The sequence below is a fragment of the Entelurus aequoreus genome, linkage group LG14 (genome assembly GCF_033978785.1).
Source record: "Entelurus aequoreus isolate RoL-2023_Sb linkage group LG14, RoL_Eaeq_v1.1, whole genome shotgun sequence".
NCBI classification, from domain to species: Eukaryota; Metazoa; Chordata; class Actinopteri; order Syngnathiformes; family Syngnathidae; genus Entelurus; species Entelurus aequoreus.
This window is the reverse complement of record NC_084744.1, coordinates 3,471,172-3,492,740: the sequence shown is the minus strand read 5'-3', so window position 1 is coordinate 3,492,740 and position 21,569 is coordinate 3,471,172. Positions and strand designations below refer to the sequence as shown.

Here is a 21,569-nt window from a genome sequence, read left to right as displayed (position 1 = left end):
TGGAATTTCAGGAAAACCTGGAATTTTTCCAGTTCAAAAAACAACTTTGTTTTTTGTCCTAATTAAGAGGAATGTTTTGACGGTGGAATGGTTGAAATGCGTTGAAAAATGTGGGAGGAGTAGTCGCCAGAATAAAGGGTGGAAATAGGGCTTTGGAAAACCTGGAATTCCGGAAAATCCTGGACATTTTTTTAACTTGGAAAAAAAGTAGTTTAGATTTCCAGGATGTTGGAATGTGTTGAAGGTGGAATGGTTTGAATATGTTGAAAAATGTGGAAATGGTGGAAGTTTGAAAAATGGCCAATTCATTTTGAATGGGAAAAACCTGGAATTCTGGGAATTTATGGAATTTCAATGGGAATTTCATAAAAATGTGGGAATTTCGGGAAAAGCGGGATTTTTTTTTAACATGTTAAAAGACTTGAATGTTCTGGGAATGGTTGGTGTTGGAATTGTTCAAATCGGTCGAGAAATGTTGAAGTAGTAACACGTTGATTTGAGAAATGGTATTGCGGAATTCCTGGAATTTCAGGAAAATCTGGAATTTTTACATTTCAAAAAACAACTTAGTTTTTTGTCCTGATTAAGAGGAATGTTTTGACGGTGCAATGGTTAAAATGCGTTGAAAAATGTGTGAGGAGTAGTCGCCAGAATACAGGGTGGAAATAGGGCTTTGGAAAACCTGGAATTCCGGAAAATCCTGGACATTTTTTTTAACTTGGAAAAAAAGTAGTTTAAATTTCGAGGATGGTGGAATGTGTTGAAGGTGGAATGGTTTGAATAGGTTGAAAAATGTGGAAATGGTGGAAGTTTGAAAAATGGCCAATTCCTTCTGAATGGGAAAAACCTGGAATTCTGGGAATTTTTGGAATTTCAATGGGAATTTCATAAAAATGTGGGAATTTCGGGAAAAGCGGGATTTTTTTTTACATGTTAAAAGACTTGAATGTTCTGGGAATGGTTGGTGTTGGAATTGTTCAAATCGGTCGAGAAATGTTGAAGTAGTAACATGTTGAATTGAGAAATGGTATCAGGGAATTCCTGGAATTTCGTGAAAACTGGAAATTTTACCAGTTCAAAAAACAACTTTGTTTTTTGTCCTAATTAAGAGGAATGTTTTGACGGTGGAATGGTTGAAATGCGTTGAAAAATGTGGGAGGAGTAGTCGCCAGAATACAGGGTGGAAATAGGGCTTTGGAAAACCTGGAATTCTGGAAAATTCTGGAATTTTTTTTAACTTGGAAAAAAGGTAGTTTAAAATTTCCAGGATGGAATGTGTTGAAGGCGGAATGGTTTGAATAGGTTGAAAAATGTGGAAATGGTGGAAGTTTGAATAATGGCCAATTCATTTTGAATGGGAAAAACCTGGAATTCTGGGAAATCTGGGAATTTTTGGAATTTCAATGGGAATTTCATAAAAATGTGGGAATTTCGGGAAAAGCGGGATTTTTTTTAATATGTTAAAAGACTTGAATGTTCTGGAAATGGTTGGTGTTGGAATTGTTCAAATCGGTCGAGAAATGTTGAAGTAGTAACATGTTGAATTGAGAAATGGTATTAGGGAATTCCTGGAATTTAGGGAAAACCGGAAATTTTACCAGTTCAAAAAACAACTTTGTTTTTTGTCCTGATTAAGAGGAATGTTTTGACGGTGGAATGGTTGAAATGCGTTGAAAAATGTGGGAGGAGTAGTCGCCAGAATAAAGGGTGGAAATAGGGCTTTGGAAAACCAGGAATTCTGGAAAAACCTGGAATTGTTTTTAACTTTGAAAAAAGGTAGTTCAAAATTTCCAGGATGGTGGAATGTGTTGAAGGTGGAATAGTTTGAATAGGTTGAAAAATGTGGAAATGGTGGAAGTTTGAAAAATGGCCAATTCATTTTGAATGGGAAAAACCTGGAATTCTGGGAATTTTTGGAATTTCAATGGGAATTTCATAAAAATGTGGGAATTTCGGGAAAAGCGGGATTTTTTTAAACATGTTAAAAGACTTGAATGTTCTGGGAATGGTTGGTGTTGGAATTGTTGAAATCGGTCGAGAAATGTTGAAGTAGTAACATGTTGAATTGAGAAATGGTATTAGGGAATTCCTGGAATTTCGTGAAAACCGGAAATTTTACCAGTTCAAAAAACAACTTTGTTTTTTGTCCTGATTAAGAGGAATGTTTTGACGGTGGAATGGTTGAAATGCGTTGAAAAATGTGGGAGGAGTAGTCGCCAGAATAAAGGGTGGAAATAGGGCTTTGGAAAACCAGGAATTCTGGAAAAACCTGGAATTGTTTTTAACTTTGAAAAAAAGGTAGTTTAAAATTTCCAGGATGGTGGAATGTGTTGAAGGTGGAATGGTTTGAATAGGTTGAAAAATGTGGAAATGGTGGAAGTTTGAAAAATGGCCAATTCATTTTGAATGGGAAAAACCTGGAATTCTGGAAAATCTGGGAATTTGGGGAATTTCAATAGGAATTTCATAAAAATGTGGGAATTTCGGGAAAAGCTGGATTTTTTTTAATATGTTAAAAGACTTGAATGTTCTGGGAATGGTTGGTGTTGGAATTGTTCAAATCGGTCGAGAAATGTTGAAGTAGTAACATGTTGAATTGAGAAAGGGTATTAGGGAATTCCTGGAATTTAGGGAAAACCGGAAATTTTACCAGTTCAAAAAACAACTTTGTTTTTTGTCCTGATTAAGAGGAATGTTTTGACGGTGGAATGGTTGAAATGTGTTGAAAAATGTGGGAGGAGTAGTCGCCAGAATAAAGGGTGGAAATAGGGCTTTGGAAAACCTGGAATTCTGGAAAATTCTGGAATTTTTTTTTAACTTGGAAAAAAGGTAGTTCAAAATTTCCAGGATGGTGGAATGTGTTGAAGGTGGAATGGTTTGAATAGGTTGAAAAATGTGGAAATGGTGGAAGTTTGAAAAATGGCCAATTCATTTTGAATGGGAAAAACCTGGAATTCTGGGAATTTTTGGAATTTCACTGGGAATTTCATAAAAATGTGGGAATTTCGGGAAAAGCTGGATTTTTTTTAACATGTTAAAAGACTTGAATGTTCTGGGAATGGTTGGTGTTGGAATTGTTCAAATCGGTCGAGAAATGTTGAAGTAGTAACATGTTGAATTGAGAAATGGTATTAGGGAATTCCTGGAATTTCGTGAAAACCGGAAATTTTACCAGTTCAAAAAACAACTTTGTTTTTTGTCCTGATTAAGAGGAATGTTTTGACGGTGGAATGGTTGAAATGCGTTGAAAAATGTGGGAGGAGTAGTCGCCAGAATAAAGGGTGGAAATAGGGCTTTGGAAAACCAGGAATTCCGGAAAATCCTGGACATTTTTTTAACTTGGAAAAGAAGTTGTTTAGATTTCCAGGATGGTGGAATGTGTTGAAGGTGTAATGGTTTGAATAAGTCGAAAAATGTGGAAATGGTGGAAGTTTGAAAAATGGCCAATTCATTTTGAATGGGAAAAAAGGTCCCGGAAAACCTGGAAATCTGGGAATTTTTGGAATTAGTCAAGGAAAAGCCTCGCTATTCCCAAACAGGCTGAACAGTTTGAAGTTGGAACAGTTTGAATCGGGTGAAAAATGTGGAAGGTAGAGCGTGCCAAAATCTGGAGAAGAAGAAGAAATAGATGATCTTTGATGTAGAACACCAAATGTGTGAATGCTTTGGAGCGTTCACACAATAATACAAGTACAGGAGGAGTTATGCATGGGACAAGGAAAAGACAACATTCTATTTATTTTATGCCGAGTCATGAATATTCTAGAGACCGCAAATCAACGCAAGCGGGCTTTTTTTTACGGACTTTGCTTTGTGAACTTGGAACCGTGTCATGCGGGAGCTGGACATGTCTGTGGAACGCTCTCCCTGACCACATGAGGGCACCACAGACTGTGGATGCTTTTAAAAAAAAAAAGGCTTAAAAACCCTTCTTTTGTGTGCTAGTTCTAGCTCGGGGGTCGGCAACCGCCGGCTATGCGGCTCTTTAGCGCCGCCCTAGTGGCTCTCTGGAGATTTTTCAAAAATGTATGAAGAATGGAAAAAGATGAGGGGGGAAAAAAAATCAATGTTTTTGTTTTAGTATGGTTTCTGTAGGAGGACAAACATGACACAAACCTCCCTAATTGTTATAAATCACACTGTTTATATTAAATATGCCTCACTGATTCAAGTATTGGGCGAGCGCCGTTTTGTCTTACTTATTTTGTTGGTCCTTGAACTCACCGTATAGTCTGTTTACATGCATAACTTTCTCCGACTTTCCAGGACGTGTTTTATGCCACTTCTTTTTCTGTCTCATTTTGTCCACCAAACTGTTAACGTTGTACATGAGTGCACAAAGGTGAGTTTTGTTGATGTTATTGACTTGTGTGGAGTGCTAATCAGACATATTTGGTCACTGCATGACTGCAAGCTAATCGATGCTAACATGCTATTTAGGCTAGCTATATGTACATATTGCATCATTATGCCTCATTTGTAGCTATATTTGAGCTCATTTAGTTTCCTTTAAGTCCTCTTAATTCAATGTATATCTCATGGCACATGTAATATGGCTTTTAATTTTTTGCGGCTCCAGACAGATTTGTTTTTGTTTTTTTGGTCCAATATGGCTCTTTCAACATTTTGGGTTGCCGACCCCTGTTCTAGCTATTAGGCTGTTTTAGTTTTTTTTTTTTTTTACTATTTATTTGACTTGTTGGGGGCAGCTATTTGTGGTTCTAGCGTTGTTGTTTTTTTAAATTTAATTCTATTTATTTTTTTATTTTTTTAAATGCACTGTAGCACTTTGAGGTTGTTTGCTCAATGTAAAGTGCTTTTACAAATAACATCTATTATTATTATTATTATTATGTCGGTCCTTGAACTCACCGTATAGTCTGTTTACATGCATAACTTTCTCCGACTTTCCAGGACGTGTTTTATGCCACTTCTTTTTCTGTCTCATTTTGTCCACCAAACTGTTAACGTTGTACATTAGTGCACAAAGGTGAGTTTTGTTGATGTTATTGACTTGTGTGGAGTGCTAATCAGACATATTTGGTCACTGAATGACTGCAAGCTAATCGATGCTAACATGCTATTTAGGCTAGCTATATGTACATATTGCATCATTATGCCTCATTTGTAGCTATATTTGAGCTCATTTAGTTTCCTTTAAGTCCTCTTAATTCAATGTATATCTCATGGCACATGTAATATGGCTTTTAATTTTTTGCGGCTCCAGACAGATTTGTTTTTGTTTTTTTGGTCCAATATGGCTCTTTCAACATTTTGGGTTGCCGACCCCTGTTCTAGCTATTAGGCTGTTTTAGTTTTTAGTTTTTTTTACTATTTATTTGACTTGTTGGGGGCAGCTATTTGTGGTTCTAGCGTTGTTGTTTTTTTTTTTTTTAATTGTATTTAATTATTTATTTTTTTAAATGCACTGTAGCACTTTGAGGTTGTTTGCTCAATGTAAAGTGCTTTTACAAATAACATCTATTATTATTATTATTATTATTATGTCTCCAGAGTCTGACGGCCATCTCGCTGTTTTTGCAGAGCTCCCAGCAGCTGAAACACTGGAGGAGATTATGGAGGAGACGTCGGCAGCTGCAACCCAGGTCCACGGAGAAGACCCGGGTCTCCCAGACCTTGGGGACGATCAATGTGGTGATCTGTCCTCAGATGGCAAGTACGAACTCTAATAACGCCTTTGCAAGATTCTGTTGGTAAATCCTTCTTAGGAGTCCCTTTTTAATTTGTTGCTTTTCCTTTGGATCTGGCAGAGCGCCACAGATCTCAGGTGACACCTTGGATGTGAAGACACTGGATGGCACGTCTCACCTGACAGGTATGATGGAGGCATGGTTAGGTCTGATCAGACGCTTTGTAAGACTATGTATATTGTTCAGTCATCGGGGAAATATATAAGTTAGAACTATACACTACTTTGTGTTAGAAATGTTGTAGTTTTTATCTTTTGGAAGAAATGCACACTATCATTACACAGCATTGACTCAATATAAGATGCAAAAAGTCAACACTGCTGACTAGTGGCCAAAATAAAGAACTGCGTGGGGAAGGAGTTCAATAATAGCAAGACAACATGCACTTCCTACACAGACAAAACATACTTTTTACCAACAGGAAGTAGTGGTCACGTGACATGAAAGATAGGAAACATACTTTTTACCAACAGGAAGTGGTGGTTTGTCATCAGAATCACGCCAACTTATATTCTGGTCTTCGTGAAAGAAATGAATGTTGAACATGCTTGTATTATCATTAAACAACTTTAACTTGTTAAGAAAAACCTCTCTTTCATAAATAAACAAATATAAATGATATATATAGAATAGAATAGAAAGTACTTTATTGATCCCTGGGGGGAATTCAGCACCACAGTTCGCTACAGTATTATTCACATGTGAATAATATAAATACAGTCTATTATACAGCATTATTCACATGTGAATAATATAAATACAGTCTATTATACAGCATTATTCACATGTGAATAATATAAATACAGTCTATTATACAGCATTATTCACATGTGAATAATATAAATACAGTCTATTATACAGCATTATTCACATGTGAATAATATAAATACAGTCTATTATACAGCATTATTCACATGTGAATAATATAAATACAGTGTAATATACACTACCGTTCAAAAGTTTGGGGTCACCCAAACAATTTAGTGGAATAGCCTTCATTTCTAAGAACAAGAATAGACTGTCTAGTTTCAGATGAAAGTTCTCTTTTTCTGGCCATTTTGAGCGTTTAATTGACCCCACAAATGTGATGCTCCAGAAACTCAATCTGCTCAAAGGAAGGTCAGTTTTGTAGCTTCTGTAACGAGCTAAAGTGTTTTCAGATGTGTGAACATGATTGCACAAGGGTTTTCTAATCATCAATTAGCCTTCTGAGCCAATGAGCAAACACATTGTACCATTAGAACACTGGAGTGATAGTTGCTGGAAATGGGCCTCTATACACCTATGTAGATATTGCACCAAAAAGCAGACATTTGCAGCTAGAATAGTCATTTACCACATTAGCAATGTATAGAGTGTATTTTTTTAAAGTTAAGACTGGTTTAAAGTTATCTTCATTGAAAAATAAGGACATTTTAATGTGACCCCAAACTTTTGAACGGTAGTGTACAGCATTATTCACATGTGAATAATATAAATACAGTCCATCATACAGCATTATTCACACGTGAATAATATAAATACAGTCTATTATACAGCATTATTCACATGTGAATAATATAAATACAGTCTATTATACAGCATTATTCACATGTGAATAATATAAATACAGTCTATTATACAGCATTATTCACATGTGAATAATATAAATACAGTCTATTATACAGCATTATTCACATGTGAATAATATAAATACAGTCCATCATACAGCATTATTCACACGTGAATAATATAAATACAGTCTATTATACAGTAGTATTCACATGTAAATAATATAAATACAGTCTATTATACAGCATTATTCACATGTGAATAATATAAATACAGTCTATTATACAGCATTATTCACATGTGAATAATATAAATACAGTCTGTTATACAGCATTATTCACATGTGAATAATATAAATACAGTCTGTTATACAGCATTATTCACATGTGAATAATATAAATACAGTATTATACAGCATTATTCACATGTGAATATTATAAATAGTTTATTATACATCATTATTCGCATGTGAATACTATAAATACAGTATTATACAGCATTATTCACATGTGAATAATATAAATACAGTCTATTATACAGCATTATTCACATGTGAATAATATACATACAGTCTATTATACAGTATTATTCACATGTGAATAATATAAATACAGTCTATTACACTGCATTATTCACATGTGAATAATATAAATAGAGTCTATTATACAGCATTATTCACATGTGAATAATATAAATACAGTCTATTATACAGCATTATTCACATGTGAATAATATAAATACAGTCTATTATACAGAATTATTCACATGTGAATAATATAAATACAGTCTATTATACAGCATTATTCACATGTGAATAATATAAGTAGTCTATTATACAGCATTATTCACATGTGAATAATATAAATACAGTCTATTATACAGCGTTATTCACATGTGAATAATATAGTCTATTATACAGCATTATTCACATGTGAATAACATAAATACAGTCTATTATACAGCATTATTCACATGTGAATAATATAAATACAGTCTATTATACAGCAGTATTCACATGTAAATAATATAAATACAGTCTATTATACAGCATTATTCACATGTGAATAATATAAATACAGTCTATTATACAGCATTATTCACATGTGAATAATATAAATACAGTCTGTTATACAGCATTATTCACATGTGAATAATATAAATACAGTCTGTTATACAGCATTATTCACATGTGAATAATATAAATACAGTATTATACAGCATTATTCACATGTGAATATTATAAATAGTTTATTATACATCATTATTCGCATGTGAATACTATAAATACAGTATTATACAGCATTATTCACATGTGAATAATATAAATACAGTCTATTATACAGCGTTATTCACATGTGAATAATATACATACAGTCTATTATACAGTATTATTCACATGTGAATAATATAAATACAGTCTATTACACTGCATTATTCACATGTGAATAATATAAATAGAGTCTATTATACAGCATTATTCACATGTGAATAATATAAATACAGTCTATTATACAGCATTATTCACATGTGAATAATATAAATACAGTCTATTATACAGAATTATTCACATGTGAATAATATAAATACAGTCTATTATACAGCATTATTCACATGTGAATAATATAAGTAGTCTATTATACAGCATTATTCACATGTGAATAATATAAATACAGTCTATTATACAGCGTTATTCACATGTGAATAATATAGTCTATTATACAGCATTATTCACATGTGAATAACATAAATACAGTCTATTATACAGCATTATTCACATGTGAATAATATAAGTACAGTCTATTATACAGCATTATTCACATGTGAATAATATAAATACAGTCTATTATACAGCATTATTCACATGTGAATAATATAAATACAGTCTATTATACAGCATTATTCACATGTGAATAATATAAATACAGTCTATTATACAGCATTATTCACATGTGAATAATATAAATACAGTCTATTATACAGCATTATTCACATGTGAATAACATAAATACAGTCTATTATACAGCATTATTCACATGTGAATAATATAAATACAGTCTATTATACAGCATTATTCACATGTGAATAATATAAATACAGTCTATTATACAGCATTATTTACATGTGAATAATATAAATAGTCTATAATACAGCATTATTCACACGTGAATAATATAAATACAGTCTATTATACAGAATTATTCACATGTGAATAATATAAATACAGTCTATTATACAGCATTATTCACATGTGAATAATATAAGTACAGTCTATTATACAGCATTATTCACATGTGAATAATATAAAAACAGTCTATTATACAGCATTATTCACATGTGAATAATATAAATAGTCTATTATACAGCATTATTCACATGTGAATAATATAAATAGTTTATTATACAGCATTATTCACATGTGAATAATATAAATAGTCTATAATACAGCATTATTCACATGTGAATAATATAAATACAGTCTATTATACAGAATTATTCACATGTGAATAATATAAATACAGTCTATTATACAGCATTATTCACATGTGAATAATATAAGTACAGTCTATTATACAGCATTATTCACATGTGAATAATATAAAAACAGTATATTATACAGCATTATTCACATGTGAATAATATAAATAGTCTATTATACAGCATTATTCACATGTGAATAATATAAATAGTTTATTATACAGCATTATTCACATGTGAATAATATAGTCTATTATACAGCATTATTCACATGTGAATACTATAAATACAGTCTATTATACAGCATTATTCACATGTGAATAATATAAATACAGTCCATTATACAGCATTATTCACATGTGAATAATATAAGTACAGTCTATTATACAGCATTATTCACATGTGAATAATATAAGTACAGTCTATTATACAGCATTATTCACATGTGAATAATATAAATACAGTCCATTATACAGCATTATTCACATGTGAATAATATAAGTACAGTCTATTATACAGCATTATTCACATGTGAATAATATAAGAACAGTCTATTATATAGCATTATTCACATGTGAATACTATAAATACAGTCTATTATACAGCATTATTCACATGTGAATAATATAAATACAGTCTATTATACAGCATTATTCACATGTGAATAATATAAGTACAGTCTATTATACAGCATTATTCACATGTGAATAATATAAATACAGTCCATTATACAGCATTATTCACATGTGAATAATATAAGTACAGTCTATTATACAGCATTATTCACATGTGAATAATATAAGAACAGTCTATTATATAGCATTATTCACATGTGAATACTATAAATACAGTCTATTATACAGCATTATTCACATGTGAATAATATAAATACAGTCTATTATACAGCATTATTCACATGTGAATAATATAAGTACAGTCTATTATACAGCATTATTTACATGTGAATAATATAAGTACAGTCTATTATACAGCATTATTCACATGTGAATAATATAAGTACAGTCTATTATACATCATTATTCACATGTGAATAATATAAATACAGTCTATTATACAGCATTTTTCACATGTGAATAATATAAATACAGTCTATTATACAGTAATATTCACATGTTAATAATATAGTCTATTATACAGCATTATTCACATGTGAATAATATAAATACAGTCTATTATACAGCATTATTCACATGTGAATAATATAAATACAGTCTATTAAACAGCATTATTCACATGTGAATAATGTAAATACAGTCTATTATACAGCATTATTCACATGTGAATAATATAAATACAGTCCAATATACAGCATTTGAAATAGGTTGAAATAAAAAATTCTCGCCTTCGTGTCGGTCATTTTTTTCTTGATGATGAAGCGTCATCTCACGAGACCCTCGGGTGCTGTGAATGTCAATCATGATGTCTTAGTGAAGATTAATGATCGATCATTTTTAGGTGTATTTTTTTAAACGCCTGGCTGGCGATGGACGGACACACCCTCCACCCTCCACCATCCACCGCTAGCTCGCCATCCACCTAATGGGCACCCCTGATGTAGACAATTATAAAACTAATGCTAACATGACCTAGCTGCTAGTGTTCTTGTTGAATAAACTGTTGTAAGTTGCAAACAGAACCTGCAAGTTGAACTTTCCTGACAATGGTTTCTATTTTGGACAGAACGTCAGTCCACACCTGAACAGCCCGGAGACGAGGACCGCGTCCATGGAACCGACGGCCCCCAGCCGTCACCGCAGGGTACAGGGACATCTCAGGCATCTGTTGGGGAAACCTCCACGAAGGAGACGTCCGACCCCGAGCACCTGGGCACGAAGGACGCATCACCCCCCAGTGGCGAGGACGCGCAAGTGCAGACAGACCCGGCTATCTCTTCTGCCAACCAGACGGCGAACGTCACCACTTCCCCCGACCTCACCTGTAGCCGAGCCTCAGGGGCTTCCTCGTGCCAAGACTCCACGCCCAAATCCCACAGCCGCGTAGACTTTGAGCCCAAGCCTTCCAATGAGTTGACCAGGGACTACGTTCCCAAGGTGGGGATGACCACGTACACTGTGGTGCCTCCCAAGTCCAATGAGAAGCTGAGATACTTTGAAGTCGCGCTGACACTGGAGTTGCCCCCTGCTGTTCAGTCCGACGGGGAGGGGCCACAAGCCGATAGATGCCTAGCTCAGTCCACTCCCGCCTCACCACCCAGCAGGTTGTGCTCACCTCAAGAAGGTCCACCAGGAGAGGTCAGGGCCACCAAAGTTCCACCCGCAACTAAACCCAAGCCGGGTTCTTTCCGCTTGTCCAAGCACAAAAAGACAGCTGGGTATTACGTAACATCAGCCGCAGACAAGACCGGTCCTGCTTCTGTGGACCAGGTGGACTTACCACCACACGAGGGCGCCACAGCGGCGACTGATGCTCCCAGCCAGGTGCGGGAGACGAGGCAGAGCAAAGAGCAAAGGTTAAGCTTGGAGAAACTGAGGAGTTTTGCCACTCCCAGGCCTTTTTCCCCCAGCACGCCGTCCCGCTTCGCCCAGGCCGTGTCCTTTGCCGTGAGGCGGAGCCACTCCTTGCCACGCGGACCCGAGTCACCCGGCTCTCCGCTGAGGCCGAGTCCTCCTGCTGCCGGTCCGGGTTCCGTCGTTGAGGAGGCTGCAGTGTTGGATTTGAAGGTGAGTCCTGATGAGATTGAAGAACTTGGTTTGTTTAGGAGCAGCTTGTTCGATACAAAAAACGATCAGAAAAGTTCACCGGAAGAAACTGAAGGACAGTAGAAGTGGTTTATAGTGAAGACGCAAGCAGATGTTGAATCTGGATTTGGATTTGTGAACAAAGAGAAGATTGTCTAGTCTAGCGTGTGTTAAAGGGACTTGGCCAATGTGGAAGTTGCCCTCATGTGGGTTCCCCTGATCACGACAGATCCTCTTGTGAGCCCGGTAGTCAGGTTTGACAATTGTTTTATGCGTGCACACGCCACGACAGCACACTGCTTTGCGACTTCTCAGTCCTTGTTTTGAGTCTCTCTCTCGCTCCAACTCCCACTCCAACTCCAACTCCAACCACGTGTCTCGAACCGGCTGCTGCTAATAAGGGCGACAGGTGAATAGATAACAAGCCCCAGCTGGGCAATCTACTCACCTGCCGCTGGCTTCGAGGCCGGTCCTTACACACCCCGCTCTGCGGCAGGCCCGCAAGCCACGCCCCCCCTCCACAGCCAATAATAGTAACTAATCAGATGACCATAGTAACTAATTAGATCAATCAATCAATCAATGTTTATTTATGTAGCCCTAAATCACAAAAGTCTCAAAGGGCTGCACAAGCCACAACGACATCCTCGGCACAGAGCCCACACAAGATGACCACAGTAACTAATTAGATTACCATAGTAACTAATTAGATGACCATAGTAACTAATTAGATGACCATAGTGCCCAATTAGATTACCACAGTAACTAATTGGATGACCATAGTAACGCATTTGATTACCATAGTAACTAGTATATTACCATAGTAACTAGCATATTACCATAATATCTAATTAGATTACCCTAGTGACTAATTAGATGACCATAGTAACTAATTTGATTATCGTAGTAACTAGTTGCATTACCATAGTTACTAGTATATTATCATAGTAACTACTTACATTACCATAGTAACTAATTGGATTAACATAGTAACTAGTATACTATGATAGTAACTAGCATATTACCATGGTAACTAATATATTACCATAGTAACTAATTAGATTACCATAATAGTTACTAATTACATTACCATAGTAACTAATTAGATTAACATATTTACTAGTATATCACCATAGTAACTAATTATATGACCATAGTAACTAATTTGATGACGACTGTAACTAATTAGACTACCATAGTAACTAATTAGTTTACCATAGTAACTAGTATATTACCATAGTAACTAATTAGATGACTATAGTAAGTAATTCGATGACCAGAGTAACTAATTTGATGACCACAGTAACTAATTAGATTGCCATAGTAACTAATTAGAGTACCATAGTAACTAGTATATTACCATAGTAACTAATTAGATGACCATAGTAAGTAATTAGATGACCATAGTAACTAATTTGATGACCACAGTAACTAATTAGATTACCATAGTAACTAATTAGATGGCCACAGTAACTATTTAGATGACCATAGTGCCCAATTAGATTACCACAGTAACTAATTGGATGACCATAGTAACTAATTAGATTACCATAGTAACTAGTATATTACCATAGTAACTATTTAGATGACCATAGTAACTAGTATATTACCATTGTAACTAATTAGATGACCATAGTAAGTAATTACATGACCATAGTCACTAGTATATTACCATAGTAACTAATTATATTACCCTAGTAACTAATTAGATGACCACAGTAACTAATTTGATTACCGCAGTAACTAGTTGCATTACCATAGTCACTAGTATATTACCATAGTAACTACTTACATTACCATAGTAACTAATTGGATTAACATAGTAACTAGTATATTACGATAGTAACTAGCATATTACTATAGTAACTAATACATTGACATAGTAACTAATTAGATTACCATAATAGTTACTAATTACATTACCATAGTAACTAATTAGATTAACATATTTACTAGTACATTACCATAATAACTAATTATATTACCACAGTAACTAATTTGATGACCATAGTAACTAATTAGATTACCATAGTAACTAGTATATTACCATAGTAACTAGTATATTACCATTGTAACTAATTAGATGACCATAGTAAGTAATTAGATGACCATAGTAACTAATTTGATGACCACAGTAACTAATTAGATTGCCATAGTAACTAATTAGAGTACCATAGTAACTAGTATATTACCATAGTAACTAATTAGATGACCATAGTAAGTAATTAGATGACCATAGTAACTAATTTGATGACCACAGCAGCTAATTAGATTACCATAGTAACTAATTAGATGACCACAGTAACTAATTAGATGACCATAGTGCCCAATTAGATTACCACAGTAACTAATTGGATGACCATAGTAACTAATTAGATTACCATAGTAACTAGTATATTACCATAGTAACTAATTAGATGACCATAGTAAGTAATTAGATGACCATTGTAACTAATTTGATGACTACAGTAACTAATTAGATTGCCATAGTAACTATTTAGAGTACCATAGTAACTAGTATATTACCATAGTAACTAATTAGATGACCACTGTAACTAATTAGATGACCATAGTAACTAATTAGATGACCATAGTAACTAGTATATTACCATAGTAACTAATTAGATGACCATAGTAACTAATTAGATTACCATATAACTAATTAGATTACCACAGTAACTAATTGGATAACCATAGTAACTCATTATATGACCACAGTAACTAATTAGATGACCATAGTGCCCAATTAGATTACCACAGTAACTAATTGGATGACCATAGTAACTAATTAGATGACCATAGTAACTAGTATATTACCATAGTAACTAGTATATTACCATAGTAACTAATTAGATGACCATAGTAACTAATTAGATGACCATATTAACTAGTATATTACCATAGTAACTAATTAGATGACCATAGTAACTAGTATATGGCCATAGTAACTAGTATATTACCACAGTAACTAATTAGATGACCATAGTAACTAATTAGATGACCATAGTAACTAGTATATGGTCATAGTAACTAGTATATTACCATAGTAACTAATTAGATGACCATAGTAACTAATTAGATGACCATAGTAATTAGTATATGACCATAGTAACTAGTATATTACCATAGTAACTAATTAGATGACCATAGTAACTAATTAGATGACCATAGTAACTAATTAGATGACCATAGTAACTAATTAGATGACCATAGTAACTAGTATATCATGCAAAAGCGCAGATTCCGACCATTGAAATACTTAGTATAGTTGAAGACTTACGCAACAGGACAATGACCCCAAACCCACGTCAAAAGTGGTAAAGGAATGGCTAAATCAGGCTAGAATGAAGGTTTTAGAAAGTCCTGACTTAAAGGTGTGGACAATGCTGAAGAAACAAGTCCATGTCAGAAAAGCAACACATTTAGCTGAACTGCAGCAATTTAGTGGTCAAGCAGAAGCTTGTGGATGGCTACCAGAAGTGCCTCATTGCAGGTCAACTTGCCAAGGAAGCAAATATTAACACTGCTGTATGTATACTTTTGACCCAGCACATTTGCTCACATCTTCAGTAGACACATACTAAATGTATAGAAGAACATATTCAGTAGACACATAATAAATGTATAAAAGAACATCTTCAGTAGACACATAATAAATGTATAAAAGAACATCTTCAGTAGACACATAATAAATGTATAAAAGAACATATTCAGTAGACACATAATAAATGTATAAAAGAACATCTTCAGTAGACACATAATAAATGTATAAAAGAACATCTTCAGTAGACACATAATAAATGTATAAAAGAACATCTTCAGTAGACACATAATAAATGTATAAAAGAACATCTTCAGTAGACACATAATAAATGTATAAAAGAACATCTTCAGTAGACACATAATAAATGTATAAAAGAACATATTCAGTAGACACATAATAAATGTATAAAAGAACATCTTCAGTAGACACATAATAAATTTATAAAAGAACATCTTCAGTAGACACATAATAAATTAGTTGACATCACAAAGTTGATGCATGTGTGGGTTGGGGGTCAAAGTTGACACCCTAAAAGACAACAATGTGGAAAGTGACCCCCTCTAGTGGCCATGGCTGTCACAGTTCTATGTAAACAATATTCTATGTCTACAGGGCCAGGTACCAGGGGTCCAGGGTCAGGTGCCAGGGGTCCAGGGTCAGGTGCCAGGGGTCCAGGGTCAGGTGCCAGGGGTCCAGGGTCAGGTGCCAGGAGTCCAGGGTCAGGTGCCAGGAGTCCAGGGTCAGGTGCCCGAGGTCCAGAGTCAAACCACATCCTCAGACGGAAGCCAAGAGCCACCATTAGAAGCACCTGATGACAGCAAATGATCTTCTGTAAGAAAAGTACTCATGTTTCACTTCTCATCTCTTCATTCATAAATCTTTGTTGTTTTTCAGGAGAACATCTGGACTTATTTGCCCCCAGACACCTTCATAGACCTGACCCTTCATGGACTTCATAGACCTGACCCTTCATGGACTTATTTGCTCCCAGACACCTTCATAGACCTGACCCTTCATGGACTTCTCTGCTCCCAGTCACCTTCATAGACCTTGACCCTTCATAGACGTATTTTCTCCCAGACACCTTCATAGACCTGACCCTTCATGGACTTCTCTGCTCCCAGACACCTTCATAGACCTGACCCTTCATGGACTTCTCTGCCCCCAGACACATTCAAAGACCTGACCCTTCATGGACTTCTTTGCTCCCAGACACCTTCATAGACCTGACCCTTCATGGACTTCTCTGCCCCCAGACACATTCAAAGACCTTGACCCTTCATAGACGTATTTTCTCCCAGACACCTTGATAGACCTGACCCTTCTGGACTTCTCTGCTCCCAGACACCTTCATAAACCTGACCCTTCATGGACTTCTCTGGTCCCAGACACCTTCATAGACCTTGACCCTTCATGGACTTATTTTCTCCCAGACACCTTCATAGACCTTGACCCTTCATGGACTTATTTTCTCCCAGGTACCTTGATAGACCTGACGCTTCATGGACTTCTCTGCTCCTAGACACCTTCATAGACCTTGACCCTTCATGGACTTATTTTCTCCCAGACACCTTCATAGACCTTGACCCTTCATGGACTTATTTTCTCCCAGATACCTTCATAGACCTGACCCTTCATGGACTTCTCTGCTCCCAGATACCTTCATAGACCTGACCCTTCATGGACTTCTCTGCTCCCAGACACCTTCATAGACCTTGACCCTTCATGGACTTATTTTCTCCCAGACACCTTGATAGACCTGGCCCTTCATGGACTTCTCTGCTCCCAGACACCTTCATAGACCTGACCCTTCATGGACTTCTCTGGTCCCAGACACCTTCATAGACCTGACCCTTCATGGACTTATTTTCTCCCAGATACCTTGATAGACCTGACCCTTCATGGACTTCTCTGGTCCCAGACACTTTCATAGACCTTGACCCTTCATGGACTTCTCTGGTCCCAGACACCTTCATAGACCTTGACCCTTCATGGACTTATTTTCTCCCAGACACCTTCATAGACCTTGACCCTTCATGGACTTATTTTCTCCCAGATACCTTCATAGACCTGACCCTTCATGGACTTCTCTGCTCCCAGACACCTTCATAGACCTGACCCTTCATGGACTTCTCTGGTCCCAGACACCTTCATAGACCTGACCCTTCATGGACTTATTTTCTCCCAGATACCTTGATAGACCTGACCCTTCATGGACTTCTCTGGTCCCAGACACTTTCATAGACCTTGACCCTTCATGGACTTCTCTGGTCCCAGACACCTTCATAGACCTTGACCCTTCATGGACTTATTTTCTCCCAGACACCTTCATAGACCTTGACCCTTCATGGACTTATTTTCTCCCAGATACCTTCATAGACCTGACCCTTCATGGACTTCTCTGCTCCCAGACACCTTCATAGACCTTGACCCTTCATGGACTTATTTTCTCCCAGGCACCTTCATAGACCTTGACCCTTCATGGACTTATTTTCTCCCAGATACCTTGATAGACCTGACCCTTCATGGACTTCTCTGCTCCTAGACACCTTCATAGACCTTGACCCTTCATGGACTTATTTTCTCCCAGACACCTTCATAGACCTTGACCCTTCATGGACTTATTTTCTCCCAGATACCTTCATAGACCTGACCCTTCATGGACTTCTCTGCTCCCAGACACCTTCATAGACCTTGACCCTTCATGGACTTATTTTCTCCCAGACACCTTGATAGACCTGGCCCTTCATGGACTTCTCTGCTCCCAGACACCTTCATAGACCTGACCCTTCATGGACTTCTCTGCTCCCAGACACCTTCATAGACCTGACCCTTCATGGACTTATTTTCTCCCAGATACCTTGATAGACCTGACCCTTCATGGACTTCTCTGGTCCCAGACACTTTCATAGACCTTGACCCTTCATGGACTTCTCTGGTCCCAGACACCTTCATAGACCTTGACCCTTCATGGACTTATTTTCTCCCAGACACCTTCATAGACCTTGACCCTTCATGGACTTATTTTCTCCCAGATACCTTCATAGACCTGACCCTTCATGGACTTCTCTGCTCCCAGACACCTTCATAGACCTTGACCCTTCATGGACTTATTTTCTCCCAGGCACCTTCATAGACCTTGACCCTTCATGGACTTATTTTCTCCCAGATACCTTGATAGACCTGACCCTTCATGGACTTCTCTGCTCCTAGACACCTTCATAGACCTTGACCCTTCATGGACTTATTTTCTCCCAGACACCTTCATAGACCTTGACCCTTCATGGACTTATTTTCTCCCAGATACCTTCATAGACCTGACCCTTCATGGACTTCTCTGCTCCCAGACACCTTCATAGACCTTGACCCTTCATGGACTTATTTTCTCCCAGACACCTTGATAGACCTGGCCCTTCATGGACTTCTCTGCTCCCAGACACCTTGATAGACCTGACCCTTCATGGACTTCTCTGCTCCCAGACACCTTCATAGACCTGACCCTTCATGGACTTCTCTGCTCCCAGACACCTTCATAGACCTGACCCTTCATGGACTTCTCTGCTCCCAGACACCTTCATAGACCTGACCCTTCATGGACTTATTTTCTCCCAGATACCTTGATAGACCTGACCCTTCATGGACTTCTCTGGTCCCAGACACCTTCATAGACCTGACCCTTCATGGACTTCCTTTAATGCCGCTTCTATTTTCAGTGTGATGCTCTAACTTGCATTTCATGCATTGCTGTTTTAGAGGAGCAGAATATAAACAATTCTCTAAATGTTGATTTTCAGAGTTGTAGTGAAGTGTGTTGGGGCAATAGTCCATAATAGTCCAGGTCAGGCTGATGGTACTCAAAGACCCGCAGAGGAGTCTTTTCTATTTAAATGTGCTGAAGCTGTATGCCAGAAATAAGGAATAAAGGTGACGTAAAACTGAAGCTGTGATCCTTCCAGCTGCTCCCGTGGAAACCATAAGTGCAAGTGTGCAACATGACGGCCATAAGTACATATGTGCAACATGACGGCCATAAGTGCATATGTGCAACATGACGGCCATAAGTGCATATGTGCAACATGACGGCCATAAGTGCATATGTGCATCATGACGGCCATAAGTGCATATGTGCAACATGACAGCCATTGGCGTAGGTGTGCAACATGACGGCCATAAGTGCATATGTGCAACATGACGGCCATAAGTGCATATGTGCAACATGACGGCCATAAGTGCATATGTGCATCATGACGGCCATAAGTGCATATGTGCAACATGACGGCCATAAGTGCATATGTGCAACATGACGGCCATAAGTACATATGTGCAACATGACGGCCATAAGTGCATATGTGCAACATGACGGCCATAAGTGCATATGTGCAACATGACGGCCATAAGTGCATATGTGCAACATGACGGCCATAAGTGCATATGTGCATCATGACGGCCATAAGTGCATATGTGCAACATGACAGCCATTGGCGTAGGTGTGCAACATGACGGCCATAAGTGCATATGTGCAACATGACGGCCATAAGTGCATATGTGCAACATGACGGCCATAAGTGCATATGTGCATCATGACGGCCATAAGTGCATATGTGCAACATGACGGCCATAAGTGCATATGTGCAACATGACGGCCATAAGTGCATATGTGCAACATGACGGCCATAAGTACATATGTGCAACATGACGGCCATAAGTGCATATGTGCAACATGACGGCCATAAGTGCATATGTGCAACATGACGGCCATAAGTGCATATGTGCAACATGACGGCCATAAGTGCATATGTGCATCATGACGGCCATAAGTGCATATGTGCAACATGACAGCCATTGGCGTAGGTGTGCAACATGACGGCCATAAGTGCATATGTGCAACATGACGGCCATAAGTGCATATGTGCAACATGACGGCCATAAGTGCATATGTGCATCATGACGGCCATAAGTGCATATGTGCAACATGACGGCCATAAGTGCATATGTGCAACATGACGGCCATAAGTGCATATGTGCAACATGACGGCCATAAGTGCATATGTGCAACATGACGGCCATAAGTGCATATGTGCAACATGACGGCCATAAGTACATATGTGCAACATGACGGCCATAAGTGCATATGTGCAACATGACGGCCATAAGTACATATGTGCAACATGACGGCCATAAGTGCAAGTGTGCAACATGACGGCCATAAGTGCATATGTGCATCATGACGGCCATAAGTGCATATGTGCAACATGACGGCCATAAGTGCATATGTGCAACATGACGGCCATAAGTGCATATGTGCAACATGACGGCCATAAGTGCATATGTGCAACATGACGGCCATAAGTGCATATGTGCAACATGACGGCCATAAGTGCATATGTGCAACATGACGGCCATAAGTGCATATGTGCAACATGACGGCCATAAGTGCATATGTGCAACATGACGGCCATAAGTGCATATGTGCAACATGACGGCCATAAGTGCATATGTGCAACATGACGGCCATAAGTGCATATGTGCAACATGACGGCCATAAGTGCATATGTGCAACATGACGGC

General features: G+C 37.2%; 1 protein-coding gene across 6 annotated transcripts in view; it reads left to right on the top strand.

The window, feature by feature from the left end:
- The window catches only part of LOC133664262 (cordon-bleu protein-like 1), a 53,076-nt gene extending 31,738 nt beyond the window's left edge, over positions 1 to 21,338 (top strand). For 3 of the 6 annotated variants that reach the window (XM_062068772.1, XM_062068775.1, XM_062068771.1), the window contains exons 9-13: positions 5,545 to 5,677; positions 5,772 to 5,836; positions 11,439 to 12,439; positions 16,614 to 16,832; positions 16,896 to 21,338. In XM_062068772.1, the coding sequence (XP_061924756.1) occupies positions 5,545 to 5,677; positions 5,772 to 5,836; positions 11,439 to 12,439; positions 16,614 to 16,826 (1,412 nt within the window). In that variant the 3' untranslated portion in view covers positions 16,827 to 16,832; positions 16,896 to 21,338. The remainder of the gene's footprint in view (positions 1 to 5,544; positions 5,678 to 5,771; positions 5,837 to 11,438; positions 12,440 to 16,613; positions 16,833 to 16,895) is intronic. The other 3 variants (XM_062068773.1, XM_062068776.1, XM_062068774.1) reach the window with 3 other exon arrangements.
- Positions 21,339 to 21,569: the final 231 nt, after the last annotated feature.